The 14850-nt window shown below is 45.3% G+C and overlaps 1 protein-coding gene across 3 annotated transcripts; it reads left to right on the top strand.

The window, feature by feature from the left end:
* The first annotated feature begins 1289 nt into the window (after window positions 1–1289).
* LOC310725962 (uncharacterized protein) lies at window positions 1290–13713 on the top strand. Of its 3 annotated transcripts, none has more exons than XM_083541083.1 (3): window positions 1290–1460; window positions 9197–9301; window positions 10763–13713. In XM_083541083.1, the coding sequence occupies exons 1-3, from the start codon at window positions 1416–1418 to the stop codon at window positions 11780–11782; spliced, it is 1170 nt and encodes a 389-aa protein (XP_083397209.1). In that variant the 5' UTR covers window positions 1290–1415; the 3' UTR covers window positions 11783–13713. The 3 variants fall into 3 exon arrangements, with proteins under 3 accessions (XP_083397209.1, XP_083397208.1, XP_083397210.1); XM_083541082.1 differs by having other exon boundaries at window positions 9149–9301; XM_083541084.1 differs by lacking the exon at window positions 1290–1460 and adding an exon at window positions 6310–8423 and having other exon boundaries at window positions 9017–9301.
* The last annotated feature ends 1137 nt before the right edge of the window (window positions 13714–14850 follow it).

Genomic DNA, 14850 nt, shown 5'->3' with positions numbered 1-14850 from the left:
GTACTGTCTGTCTGTCTGTACTGTCTGTCTGTACTGTCATCTGCACTGTCTGTCTGTACTGTCTGCACTGTCTGTCTGTACTGTCTGTACTGTCTGTACTGTCTGTCTGTACTGTCATCTGCACTGTCTGTCTGTCTGTCTGCACTGTCTGTCTGTCTGTACTGTCTGTCTGTGCTGTCATCTGCACTGTCTGTCTGTACTGTCTGCACTGTCTGTACTGTCATCTGCACTGTCTGTCTGTACTGTCTGCACTGTCTGTCTGTACTGTCTGCACTGTCTGTACTGTCATCTGCACTGTCTGTCTGTCTGTACTGTCATCTGCACTGTCTGTCTGTACTGTCTGTCTGTACTGTCTGTACTGTCATCTGCACTGTCTGTCTGTCTGTACTGTCTGCACTCTCTGTCTGTACTGTCTGCACTGTCTGTCTGTCTGTACTGTCTGCACTGTCTGTCTGTCTGTCTGTACTGTCTGTCTGTACTGTCTGCACTCTCTGTCTGTACTGTCTGCACTGTCTGTCTGTCTGTCCTGTCTGTCTGTACTGTCTGTACTGTCTGCACTCTCTGTCTGTACTGTCTGCACTGTCTGTCTGTCTGCACTCGGTTGTACTTGATACACTTTATGTAGCTTTGTGTTGTAGCTCTATGTTGTTTAGTGTAGCACCTGGGTTCTGGAGGAACGTTGTCTCGTGTCACTGTGTACTGCATCAGGTGTATATAGTAGAAATAACAATGAAAGCTTCTTGATTCGAACTTTGAGGACAAAATGTTCACATGCTGCCTAATAAATCACTCCAGACACTAACAGGTGGCGTGATGAAGAGATGATCAGTTTTCTTTTTAATCAGGTTTCTTGATTAATGTAAAATCATCTACAGATAAAGAGAATGGAGCTGCAGAAACATCTGCATTCTGTCAGGAACATCTCAGGAACGTGACTGTTCCAAGAGGAATGTGCTGAAATGATGTGTACATGTAGAAGGACTGAGCAGCTCCATGAAACAGCAGATTCTTCACTTCTATAGCGAACATATCTATTCCACGTGTGTGTGTGTGTGTGTGTGTGTGTGTGTGTGATATAATTTGTGGTAATAGACAGTTTCACCTGAACTTTGTGCATGAATGGATGCAGATTATTTTTCATCAGTGCTGCAGGATCTGAAACCAGGTGCTTTGAATAACATGCAGGATCATCATCATCATCATCTTCATCTTCATTCGATCCGAGCCAAGCGGAACAGAGAAACCTCTTCCGGTGTTTCGGTGACGTATGACGCTCCGTGCGTCTGGCGTCACTGGTCACGTGGTAGCGGAGACCAGGTCCAACACACACACACACACACGCGCGCGCATGTGTTAGTGTGTGTGTGTGTGTGTGTGTGTGTAGTAGCGGATTGTTCTGTTCTAAACCCGGTGAGATGAAACCTTTCCTTCATCTGAAAAGCTTCATTCATCCTGCTGAGGTGAGTTCCTCTGCATGCTCCTCCTCCTCATCATCATCTTCACCATCATCATCATCATTATCATCATCTACATGTTTATACTTTATTTATTTACTACACACACGCGCGCGCCCCGAATAGTTCCTGAGCGCTGGGTGTGTTTATTAATGCACATCATGCTGTAATGAACATGTATATTATTATTATTATTATTATTATTATTATTATTGTTATTATTGTTATTATTGTTATTATTGTTATTATTGTTATTATTGTTATTGTTATTATTATTATTGTTATTATTATTATTATTGTTATTGTTATTATTATTATTATTATTATTATTATTGTTATTGTTATTATTATTATTATTATTATTATTATTATTATTGTTGTTGTTGTTTTATTATTATTTTATATTGTTGTTTTAATGATGATGATAATAATAATAATAATAATAATAATAATGTAATCATACACACACACACACACACACACACACACACACACACACACACACACACTATATGACCAAAAGTATTGGGACACGTGACTTTCCACAAACTGCTCGAGACACACAACTGTATCAACATCTTTGGATTCAGGAGCATGAAGTTTTGCCTTCACTTGAACTTGGAGACCCAAAACCTGATCCAGCATGACAACACCCAAAGCCAGCTCCATAAAGATCTGCTTTCCATGGGTTGAAAAATGTGGAAGATCTCCTGCTATAAACCCTATTGAAGCTCTTCGGAATGAATTTGAACGCTGACTGCACCCCAGGAACCTTCTCACCTTCTCTCCTACACCAGTACCTGACTTTACTAACACACTTGTAGTGAGGAATCTCCACAAAATCTAGTGGAACATTTACTCAGAAGAGTGGAGCACATTATACCATCACATGGAGACTCAAAGTGGAATGAGATGTTCAGAAAGAGGCACATAGCAATCTTATGGTCAGGTGTCCACAAACTTTTGGTCTGAGAGTGTATGTGCAGGTTAAACATCTTATTCTCGTCTTTACTGTTATAATAAACTCCTCCACTCTCCTCAGAAGGTTTTCTACTAGATGCTGGAGAGCTGGCGAGATCAGGTGAGGAGATCAGTCACAGCATCTGCATTCCTTTTTATCCCAAAGGTGTTCAATAGGGTTGAGGAGATCAGGATTTGTGCAGGACACTCGAGTTCTTCCACTCCATCCTTCACACCAATAACCATGTCTTCATGGAGATCACTGTGTGTACAGAAGCATAATTATGCTGGTTCCTCTTAGTACCGATTAGTCGATGAGATCAGTGGAGATGTCGATGAGATCAGTGGCGATGTCGATGAGATCAGTGGAGATGTAGATGATGTAAATAAAGCTGTAGATGAGATGAGTGGAGATTTAGATGAGATCAGTGGAGATGTAGATGAGATCAGTGGAGATGTAGATGAGATCAGTGGAGATATAGATGAGATCAGTGGAGATATAGATGAGATCAGTGGAGATATAGATGAGATCAGTGGAGATGTAGATGAGATCAGTGGAGATATAGATGAGATCAGTGGAGATATAGATGAGATCAGTGGAGATATAGATGAGATTAGTGGAGATATAGATGAGATTAGTGAAGATATAGATGAGATTAGTGGAGATATAGATGAGATCAGTGGAGATATAGATGAGATCAGTGGAGATATAGATGAGATCAGTGGAGATATAGATGAGATTAGTGGAGATATAGATGAGATTAGTGGAGATATAGATGAGATCAGTGGAGATATAGATGAGATTAGTGGAGATATAGATGAGATCAGTGGAATGTAGATGATATGAGTGGAGATGTAGATGAGATCAGTGGAGATGTAGATGAGATCAGTGGGGATTTAGATGATATGAGTGGAGATGTAGAAGAGATCAGTGGAAATGTAGATGATGTCAGTGGAGATGTAGAAGAAAACAATAAACATCCATCAGTAGACACCAAGCTCTGGTTGATGGTCAGGTATCTACAGATCTTCCTTGGTATGGTGAATATGAAGAGTGAAGTCAGTGTTCGAGACGAGTGGAGGTCAGCTGCTGGTGTGATGGTGCAGGATGCATTGAGCTGCTGTGAATCCTGGAGTGGGACTGTGAAGATTGTGTTCATTCAGCTAGAGGAGCTTTAGTGAGGTCAGGTGAGGAGCTCTGGAACACAATCAGCATTCCAATTCATCTACCTTCACTTTATAGGCAGAAGATAAGTAACAAAGCAGGAGGTGGGATTATAGTAGGGTGGGAATCGATGTGAAGTTTCATTCTGTTCTTCTGTTCCTGCATTTGAGAAGTAAAGCTGGAGAAGATCCTGGAGATCTGATCAGAACATCAGTTTAATCTCATTCTTGTGGTTCTCGTTATTCTTTAACTGGGTTTTTGGTTGGTGTGTGTGTGTGTGTGTGTGTGTGTGTGTGTGTGTGTGTGTGTGTGTGTGTGTGTGTGTGTGTGTGCGTGCGCGCATTCGTGTTCTCAGGACACAAATGTTCTGACAAGAGAGGAACCTGATGTGATTGTCTTCTCATGTAGATCATCCAACTTGAAGGTTCCATGTGTTGTGCGTGCTGAGATGCTTTTCTGCTCACCATGAGAGTGCTATCCCTCCTTTCAGAGTGTTCTCCTCTGAGCTCTCCTATCATCAGCTCTATCATGCTGCAGATCCTCCACTCACAGGAGGTGTTTTGTTTTATGCACCACTCTGTAAACGGTACTGAACATGTCACGGTTTGAATCACAGCTCAGATCTTCTCTTCATTCTGATGTTTGGTGAGAAGTTGAACTGAAGCTCCTGACCTGCATGTGCATGGTCTGCTAAGAGAACTTGATGAAGGTCCAGGTGTTCCTAATAAAGTGAACAGGGAGTGTATGTGAGTCTTCCTCAGGCTGTTGCGGTTCCTTTGTGTTGAAGTTCGCTGTGTGCTGAAGCAGGAACATTTTCTCTTCACTGGAACAAACCGGTCCAGACCTGTTCCAGCAGTGCCTCTGTGCACAAAGAGAGCTTCATAAAAGCGTGGTGTGTGTAGGTTGGAGTAGAGGAGATCGAGTATCCTTCACAGAGCTCTGACCTCCACAACCCCATTATACACCTCAGGGAGTGAATTGGAATGCAGAGAGCACTCCAGACCTTCTCTCCTGACGTCACTGACGACCTCAGTATTGCTTTCGGGGCTGAAGGATCACGAATTCCACAGCCGTGTTCCATATTCTAGTGGAAAATCAGAAGAGTGGAGGTGGAACAGGAGACATGTAGCACAATAGCTGAATCCACATCAGCTCCTGGGTGTGGAATGTGAGCTCTATAGGTGATGGTTAGATATCTATTCAATTCAATTCAATTCAATTCATGTTTATTTGTTTTGCGCTTTTAACAATGAACATTGTCTCAAAGCAGCTTTACACAGATAATGCGGTGATTAAAAATGAATATGTTCTTTATGAGTAAGTTTGTCCCTGATGAGCAAGCCGGTGGCGACTGGCGACTGTGGCAAGGAAAAACTCCCCGAGATGGCATAAGGAAGAAACCTTGAGAGGAACCAGACTCAAGAGGGAACCCATCCTCATCTGGGTTACACCGAATGTCCATTTGTGGCGGGTATACAATGTTGCGGGGTGCAGTGATGATGATCAAAAGCGAACTGTATTCCTGAGTCAGTGTAGGAGACTGTTGACATCCAATACAGGCAGGCCTGGATGAAGTGGGAAGATCCACGGGGGGGAGAGGGGCAGGAACAGTGGTCACTGGAGCCTCAGGAGCATGTTTAACTCGACCGAGAGAGAGAGAGAGAGAGAGAGAGAGAGAGAAGAGGGTGACAGGAAGAGAAGGATATGGATTATTAAGTGTACCTATTGTTGCATGAGAGTTAAAGTCACTGTGCAGTTTGGACTCCGGCAAGACTCGCTATAGCAGCATAACTAAAATGGAGAACCAGAAGGAAACACAGACATGAGGGATCTCTGGGATAAGAGACGGCCCACCACACCACCATCAACAAACCTGAGTGAACACGTGAATGTGAGGGGACGACAGCGTACAAATATCCCAATTCACTAGTTCATATCTCCCTGCTCCTCTGGTGTTTATGAACACCACAGTCATGAGAGGTCTTCATTTCGGATGTTCAGGTAATGCTGCCTCTGATGTTGCTCCTGCAGCTCTTTAGAGTGTTTTGGTTTCTGTTTGTGTGCTTGTTGTGTATAATTTACCGTATTACGACTCGGTATTACGAGATGATCAGCTTCCTGTGACTGGAGCGAGTCTCAGACTGGACCACAGATGTAAACACCATGAGGAAGTGTGACTCAGCAGGACAGGAGGAATTCAGGGCTCGGTGAAGGCCAGACGCTAATCGCTAACCACGTATACGTGTGTTTTTGATAAAGGAGTTAAATTTCATTGTTAATGCTCTTCTGCACATCTGATTGGGTGAAACCTTCAGAAATGCTGTCAGATACTGTTCAAGCACATCCAGGTCCTGGTGGGTGTGTCCACAGAGCACCTGAGGGGGTTACACAGGAACACACAAAAGCTACTGAATATCACAGTCAGAACAGATATTCATCTACACAGGAGTGTGTGCTTTATGTCCAAAAGTATGTGCCCCCTGACCATCACACTCAAGTGTCAATATTCAAGCTCCTCCTTCAGATGTGTTTCTCCTCTGCGGTTATAATGAGCTCCACTCTTTTAGAAAGGCTTTTCTTTAGAATCTGGAGCGTGACTGGGAGGATTGTGTTCATTCAGGCAGAGAAGCTTTAGTGAGGTGAGGCGAGGAGCTCTGGCACACACTCAGCATTACAATTCATCTACCTTCACTTCTCTTCACTGTTACAATACAGAGTTACACCAGAGCCGCTGAGATTCCTGCGCTACAGTCACCACGCCCATCCAGTTAGCATGAAGATCTCACACACACACACACACACACACACACACACACACACACACACACTGGTGTGGGATCTCAGGGTCTGAGCTTGTGGTTTTTAGAGAAAAGGTACAGTTTCAGTGTACAGACATGTTCTACACAACCGTGTGCTTCTGAGTTTATGAAAACATCATTGTAGGAGTTATGGTCAGGAGTGCACATACTTATAATCAGACCCATGCAGAGTGAAGTAATGAATAAGTGCTGTAATTATGTTATCTATACTTCTCATGGTGCATAAAAGCTCCTCAGAAATGAAACGCACGTTTTTGTGTAGAAGGTCTCTGTGTGCGTTTTTTTTTTTCGTCTCAGGAACAAACCGGTCCAGACCTGTTCCAGCAGTGCCTCTGTGCACAAAGAGAGCTTAATAAAGGCATGGTGTGTGAAGGTTGGAGTGGAGGAGATTGTGTGTCCTTCACAGAGCTCTGACCTCCACAACCCCATTATACACCTCTGGGATTGAATTGGAATGCAGAGAGCACTCCAGACCTTCTCTCCTGACGTCACTCGAGCGATCACTGATCCCCACAGCCATGTTCTGTATTCGAGTGGAAACGCTGGTGCAGGAGCGATCACAGGACAGAACCCTGCAACGCTACCACTGATAGTACTGCAGTATAATAAGGGAAGGTCACATGATATCTCCGCAGCGTAACGCGGGTGATCACTGAGCTTTCCACCAGACAGAGAACACAAAGCTGGAGGCATGGAATTGTGTAATTGTTTAGCATGTGACTGGAACAAAAGAACTGAGCACAAACATGTTCCAGCATGACAATGACCTGTGCACAAAGCTGGGCTTAGACACACACACTCAGCCCGCCACATCGAGTGGAATGCAGGCTTCACCACAGGCCTCCTCCCTGACATCAATTCCTGATGGTCTCGTAGCACAAACACCACAGCCACTCCCCAAAATCCAGCCCGAAGCTTTCACTGAAGAGTGAAGCTCTGAAACCAGGTTCATCACTCAGATCCTTCCACTCATCCATTTCTCCTGCTTCCATCACATCCACTTCAACAACTGAGTTATAAATTCCACCTTCTGTTCCACTCACACCAGGTGTTCAGTGTTTTTATTGTGTGATGTGTGTGGTAGTGAGAGGAACATGTCTGGGTGGAAACATCAGGAAGGGTTTCATGTGTAAAGAGTCAAATATAAATTCACTTCATGTTTATTTGTATTGCGCTTTTAAAATGAACGTTGTCTCGGAGCAGCTAAACACAGATAACGACCGTTCCAATACTTCTGGGGGGAATGGTATATGGGTACAGCTGTCTCACATGGACATTGATGTTGTAAAATGAAACACCATTCCATACCATTAGACCCTCTGTGCCACCTGAAGATGACCTGAGTGGAGTCTATCACCTGTTCATTATTGCATTATATCTCTACAGGATCTGCTGCTCATTTCTCATCCAAAACTCCAACACTGGGTTTCATCTCAAATTCTGGAGAAGCTTTTGTTGTGTGGTTGTAGGTGGACCGTGATCACGTCCAGTGTTTGGCCATTTACCACTTTAACCAGCGTGTCTCTGCTTCTCAGCAGCATTATTACTACATAGATATGAACCTACCTGCTGATCATTCTGAAGATGATGGAGATGATGGAGGTTTGATTTTAGGTTACAGTGTAGGGTACAAACTTGTCCTCAAAGTGAAATTTGTTTGGAGTTGAAAAATCTCTAAGAGGAGGAGAGCCGCCTCGAGCTGGTCGTCCACATGATGAACACTGGACTCGGGCTAATGAATTCCTTTATTTTATTCATTTGCATTATTTTTATTACTTAATACAAAATATTGTATACAGAATTAAAATGATTTACATTTGCTTTAGTGTTTTTTATTGTTTATTTGATAGTATTTAAAGCTTTTACATCTTTAGGAGATTTGCGTAGTCAATAAGGAACACAGAACGACTTATGAACAAATTCATGCTACGAACGCTCGTAACCTATTCGCAACTCGTAATTAGCTCGCAACCCGCTCGTAACTTGCTCATAACCTAGTCACACTCGCAAACCCGCTCGCGACCCGCTCCCAAACCCGCTCCCAAACCCGCTCGCAAACCCGCTCCCGAACCCGCTCGCAAACCCGCTCCCGAACCCGCTCCCGAATCCGCTCGCGACCCGCTCCCAAATCCGCTCGCAAACCCGCTCCCGAACCCGCTCCCAAACCCGCTCGCGACCCGCTCCCAAATCCGCTCGCAAACCCGCTCCCGACCCCGCTCCCAAACCCGCTCGCAAACCCGCTCCCAAACCCGCTCGCAAACCCGCTCCCGACCCCGCTCCCAAACCCGCTCGCAAACCCGCTCCCAAACCCGCTCGCAAACCCGCTCGCAAACCCGCTCCCGAATCCGCTCGCAAACCCGCTCCCGAACCCGCTCGCGAACCCGCTCCCGAACCCGCTCGCGAACCCGCTCCCGAACCCGCTCCCGAATCCGCTCGCGAACCCGCTCCCGAACCCGCTCCCGAATCCGCTCGCAAACCCGCTCCCGAACCCGCTCGCGAACCCGCTCCCGAACCCGCTCGCAAACCCGCTCCCGAACCCGCTCCCGAATCCGCTCGCGACCCGCCCCCAAACCCGTTCGCAAACCCGCTCCCGAACCCGCTCCCAAACCCGCTCGCAGACCCGCTCGCAAACCCGCTCGCGACCCGCTCCCAAACCCGCTCGTAAGGTGGCGAGCGTCTGTACTGAAATATAGTGTGTTGCCTTTTTTCATAAAGTTTGTGAGATTTAATTTACATTTTCTCTGATTCAGAAAGACATGATGTTGTATTACAATCCATCTCCTGATTCCTGTCTCCAGTTTCATGGACCTCTGGACCTCTCCTCCAAAAATAAATCCCGAGATGGAGCCGCTCCAGAACCCATCCAGATATCGGAAGAACAAACATCGGAGAACTTATCTCCTGTAAGTGACTGCAGCTCAACATCAACAACATCAATAATAATAATAATAATAAACTTGTAAGTCACATGACGTCTCTTCATCCTGACATCTTTAGAGTTAAATTATAAGTGTTTAATTGAATTTCACTCAGAATTGAGAATCAACTGATACACGCTTTTACATTTTCAGTGTAACAGTTCAGCAGTAAATGAACCCTGATTAGTGTAAATGTTTCCCTACCAACACTTTTGTACACTACAGTAAAAGTTTGTTCCCCACACTGTGTTTAATACTTATTAAGTAACTCCGTAAAGTGTCAGTGTTTCACTCTGGGGTGTAAATACTTTCACCTCTCCTCAGCTCCTCCTCATCCCCTCCTCAGCTCCTCCTCAGCTCCGCCTCAGCTCTGCCTCAGTCCCCTCCTCAGCTCCGCCTCAGTCCCCTCCTCAGCTCCGCCTCAGTCCCCTCCTCAGCTCCTCCTCAGCTCAGCCTTAGCCCCTCCTCAGCTCCGCCTCAGTCCCCTCCTCAGCTCCTCCTCAGCTCCTCCTCAGCTCAGCCTTAGCCCCTCCTCAGCTCCGCCTCAGTCCCCTCCTCAGCTCAGCCTTAGCCCCTCCTCAGCTCCGCCTCAGTCCCCTCCTTAGCTCCTCCTCATCCCCTCCTCAGCTTCTCCTCAGCTCCTCCTCAGCCCCTCCTCAGCTCCACCTCAGTCCCCTCCTCAGCTCAGCCTTAGCCCCTCCTCAGCTCCGCCTCAGTCCCCTCCTCAGCTCAGCCTTAGCCCCTCCTCAGCTCCGCCTCAGTCCCCTCCTCAGCTCAGCCTTAGCCCCTCCTCAGCTCCGCCTCAGTCCCCTCCTTAGCTCCTCCTCATCCCCTCCTCAGCTTCTCCTCAGCTCCTCCTCAGCCCCTCCTCAGCTCCACCTCAGTCCCCTCCTCAGCTCCTCCTCATCCCCTCCTCAGCTCCTCGTCACCTCCTCCTCAGCCCCTCCTCAGCTCCGCCTCAGTCCCCTCCTCAGCTCCTCCTCGGCTCCTCCTCAGCTCTCATCTCTCCATCTTCTATTAAATTTAATGTAGTTTATTTGTATAAAAGTTTGAAGAGCAGCTTTACAGAGATGAAGAGGTTATAAAGCTGGAAGGTTTTATATCATTATGGTATTATTAATATTATTGTAAGAAAATGAGGTCACAGTTCCTCAGGCATGTTTTCCATGTACATTATCTGCATTTGGAACGTCCTTTTATCCGGAGCAACAAATATCCTTTTCATACACCTGAGCAAGTGAGGGGTCGGGGCCTCATTCAGGGGCCCAGTAGTGAACACTTTAACCGCTGATCACAGAACCTGATTGTTAGTGTAAGAGGACAGCTTGTATGCAGGCTCACTATAGCAGTCGATTAGATCTAAACACTGCAGATGTTCTATTCATAGTGTTTTCTGGTTATTTAAATCATTTGAAATTCCATTTCTAACTTTTAATTTTTTTCCAGATCCAGAAAGAAATGACGTTTTGCTACCAGCCGTCTCCTGCTTCATTCGTATCATTTCATGCTCCTCTAGATCTGTCCACCACAAGCTCTTCAAGAAATGTTGCTGCTTTTGAAAGGCTGCAGATACCTGAAGAAATCAAATCGGAGAACTTGTCTCCTGCCAGTTGCAGCAGTCAGTCTGCTTCTGTCCTCACAACAACCTCGCCCAAACTTATTTGGAAAAAAATCCACCCATGCGTTGTGTGTGGGAAGAGCTTTGCAAGACTGGGAGACCTCCAGAAGCACTTCAGGATTCACACTGGAGAGAAACCGTATCAGTGCTCGGAATGTGGGAAGAGCTTCAGTCAGGAGAGTAACCTCCAACAGCACCTTCGCCTTCACACCGGAGAGAAACCGTATCAGTGCGCATGGTGTGGAAAGAGTTTCGCTCATCAGCAGAACTTCCAGACGCATCAGCGCATCCACACCGGAGAGAAGCCGTATCAGTGCTCGGAATGTGGGAAGTGTTTCACTCGGAAGAACGCGGTGCAGCGCCACCTGCGCGTGCACACCGGAGAGAAACCCTATCACTGTATGGAGTGTGGGATGAGCTTCAGTGAGAACTGCACTCTGAAGGAACACCAGCGACTTCACTCAGGAGAAAACCTTTTTTACTGCTCGGAGTGTGGGAAGAGTTTCCACCAGAAGAAAACTCTCCTGGGACATCAGCGCACCCACACTGGAGAGAAGCCCTACATCTGCTCCGAGTGTGGGAAGAGTTTCAGTCGGATGAACACGCTGCAGCAGCACCACCGCATCCACACTGGAGAGAAACCCTTCCAGTGCTCAGACTGTGGACAGACGTTCGCTCAGCAAAGCACTCTGCACCGTCACCAGCACATCCACACTGGGGAGAAACCCTACCAGTGCTCACTGTGTGGGAAGAGCTTCAACCGCAAAAACACTCTCCAGCTCCACCAGCGCCTTCACACTGAAAACAAATCCAGCACCGAGGAGATCTTCTACACCGCTACAGAGTAAAACCCACAACTCTTAGCTCCCTCACAGGCAATACATGTGTAGCAACCCCGTCTCATTACACGTCTCACAGCCATTAAGGTAAACCTCACGTTTATTTTACACGCTTGGAGCATAAAAAAATGTCCTGCTATGATCCTGACTAGCGCCACCTAGCAAAGCTGGACCTCATTTGAGCCATGAACACTCTAGGGATGAAGATGGAAGGATTCTGCTGCTGCAGAAAGAGGACTTTTACTGACCCCTCAAACACCTGCAACAGTGACCTAGCTTTCTGTGTGAGCCTGAAGCAGGTAATCCCCTAGAGATGGTGGATCCTTTTTAACAAAGTGCATCCAGAGTCGAGAGGACCAATCAGCACAAGATGTTCAGCATACAGTCTGAGAAACTTCTCAATTTTATTAGATGATTCTTTTCAGCAATAGACAAAGTCACATACAGTAGCTCTAGAAAATGTCGGGATCAACAGTCAGGGTGTTGTGGAAAAACCTCCCTGAGATGATATGAGGAAGAAACCTTGAGGGGAACCGGAACTTATGCTCACCAAATGTCCATTTATTATAAATCATTCCCTTCTGTAACCTTCGGGTGAAACAGTGTGTAACGAGAACGTCCATCATATCCTTTACCTCTAACAGTGCTAGCAGCTAACTGATACAACATAACACACATCCTGCACCAGGTCTTCAGTGTGTCTGCACACACATGTAGAGGAACATTATAACACGTATAGAGATCATGTGAAGGTCGCAAAGTGGAGAACATGGAGACTGAAACACTCACGGCTGAGATGGACATGAATTAATGTAACATTACTGTCGAAAATCCACCAAAGATCAGATATTTATGGTGTAACAGTGTGGAGAAGCATCCAGAGGGTTTGGGCACAAACTCAGATTTGTTCTACAGTATGTTTTAGATATGATCAGCTGATAGAGAACTCAGAGGAACCCATCAAAACCTCACTGCACCGTTTCATCTCACCCTCCTGTGGTTTTACTCAGAGTCTGTGTTCCTCCTGTAAGCTGCAGTGAAACTCCACTCAGGGCACAGGGTGTGTAATTACTCTCTAATCGAGGAGAACCTGTGGCATGTTCATGCTGAGGTGTAGAGTATGAGGTTTTCAGGAAAATTAGTAAGTCTGTCATGAGAGGGAGAAGATCTGAGTCCAGGACCACAGGGAATTTAAGAGGTACATACATTTAGAGGTATCTGGGAACTCGAGTGAAACTCAACGCTTTGTGTACAATCATTGACGGTCTGAAGGGAGCAGTTGAGGAACCCATCATCTCTCCAGCTGTTAAACCTGGTGATGGATCTGCTGCAGAAACCTGCACATGTAGATGCAGGAATGGATTCTAGTGAATATATGTAAATTCTGGAACCAAATCTTTACTCAAAATAAAGCATTAAATACTTAAAGAAATCCGAACTGAAGCTCCTGGAATGTTCCTCTTATAGTACCCTGACCTGAACATCTGTGTAGATACCTTCTGTGGATCTAAAACATTAGAAATGGCCCATGAATATCTCCAGACTAGGCGTGTTCTCCGTGGACTCCATGCTGACTGTATAAGTGTGTGAGCTCCTGAATACTGACTCAAACGTGTTCGTTTCCCCCTGAACCTTTCATTTATTTATATAAAATCACTGCTTCATTATTTACAGGAGAAACACCACCACCACCACCACCATCATCATCTTCATCAGCTTGGTGAAATAATGTGCTGAAGAACTCTGGAAAAAAAACATGTAGTTGGGAGAGGGGTGCACAAACTTTTTCATACAGGTGTAGATGTGTAGATGTTTTACAGGAAGTGTAGGTAATGTAAAGATGTGTAGAGCAGTGAGAAGTTGTGAGAATGTTTAGCGGTAGAAGATAAACGTGTTCTGTCTGGAGTTCAGTGGAGATTCCATGAATAAAGATTTGTACACTCAGTGTTGTGTAGTTACTAAAAAATAGTAATAGTTACAGTTACTCGTTACTTCATTCAAAACTCCGTTACTGTGTTGATTATTTACACCATAAAGTAATGTGTTACTGTTAAAAGTAACTTTTTAGTTCCTTTTTTAAAGAATCTTCTTTAATGTTCTCATTAATGCTCTTTTATGTGTTATAATCTACACAAACACAAAACTGACTTAAACACAGAGTCATTTTTAAACACTATTATATTAAAGTCAGAGCAGCACACACTGAATATATCACAAGGATTTCTGACATAAACAACAAAACAAGCTGAATAATAGATTCACAATCAAACACTAAAGTGGCTTCTGCTGTTGTGTTGAGCTCTTAAACATGTTCCTTTCACAGCTGAAGTATGAGAACACAACACCGGGTTAGCGCATAGCTTCTAGCTCCTCAGGCTGTTCGGGTCACTGTTCGGCTCTGTGTTTGGCTCCATGTTCAGATGTTCTTGTTGATGTTTGGATTGCTGTAACACACTGTAACACACATTCCTTTAACACTGTACATGTGTATATCTGTACCTCCATAGAAATTATAATCATTGTAGAGATTATTAATACATCTTCTTCTTCTTCTTCTTCTTCTTCTTCTTTTGGCTTCTCCCATCAGGGGTCTTCACAGCGGATCATCCGTCTCCATCCCCCCCTGTCCTCTACATCTGCCTCTTTCACCACAACTACCTGCATGTCTTCACCACATCCATAAACCTCCTCTTTCTTCTTCCTCTTTTCCTCCTTCCTGGTGTCTCCATCCTCAGCATTCTCCTACTGATATACCCCATGTCCCTCCTCTGCACATGTCCAAACCATCTCAATCTCACCTCCCTCACCTTGTCTCCAAAACGTCCTACATGTGCTGTTCCTCTAATAAACTCATTTCTAATCCTGTCCATCGTCGTCACTCTCAACGAACATCTCAACATCTTCAGCTCTGCTACCTCCAGCTCCACCTCCTGTCTTTTACTCAATGCCACTGTCTCTAATCCATACAACATCTCAGGTCTCACCACAGTCCTATAAACTTTCCCTTTCACTCTCACAGATACTCTTCTATCACAAATCACTCCTGCTATCACTCTTCTCCACCCACTCCACCCTGC

This window comes from Silurus aristotelis (assembly GCF_946808225.1).
Source record: "Silurus aristotelis genome assembly, chromosome: 5".
Classification (NCBI taxonomy): domain Eukaryota; kingdom Metazoa; phylum Chordata; class Actinopteri; order Siluriformes; family Siluridae; genus Silurus; species Silurus aristotelis.
This window is presented reverse-complemented; position numbering and strand designations above follow the sequence as displayed.

Excerpts from the sequence above, each read along its gene's own strand:
- LOC310725962 (XM_083541082.1), top strand. The coding sequence starts at position 1,416 with ATGAAACCTTTCCTTCATCTGAAAAGCTTCATTCATCCTGCTGAG. Across the intron at positions 1,461-9,148 it reads GCTTCATTCATCCTGCTGAG|AAAGACATGATGTTGTATTA; the intron begins GTGAGTTCCTCT and ends TCTCTGATTCAG. Across the intron at positions 9,302-10,762 it reads CATCGGAGAACTTATCTCCT|ATCCAGAAAGAAATGACGTT; the intron begins GTAAGTGACTGC and ends ATTTTTTTCCAG.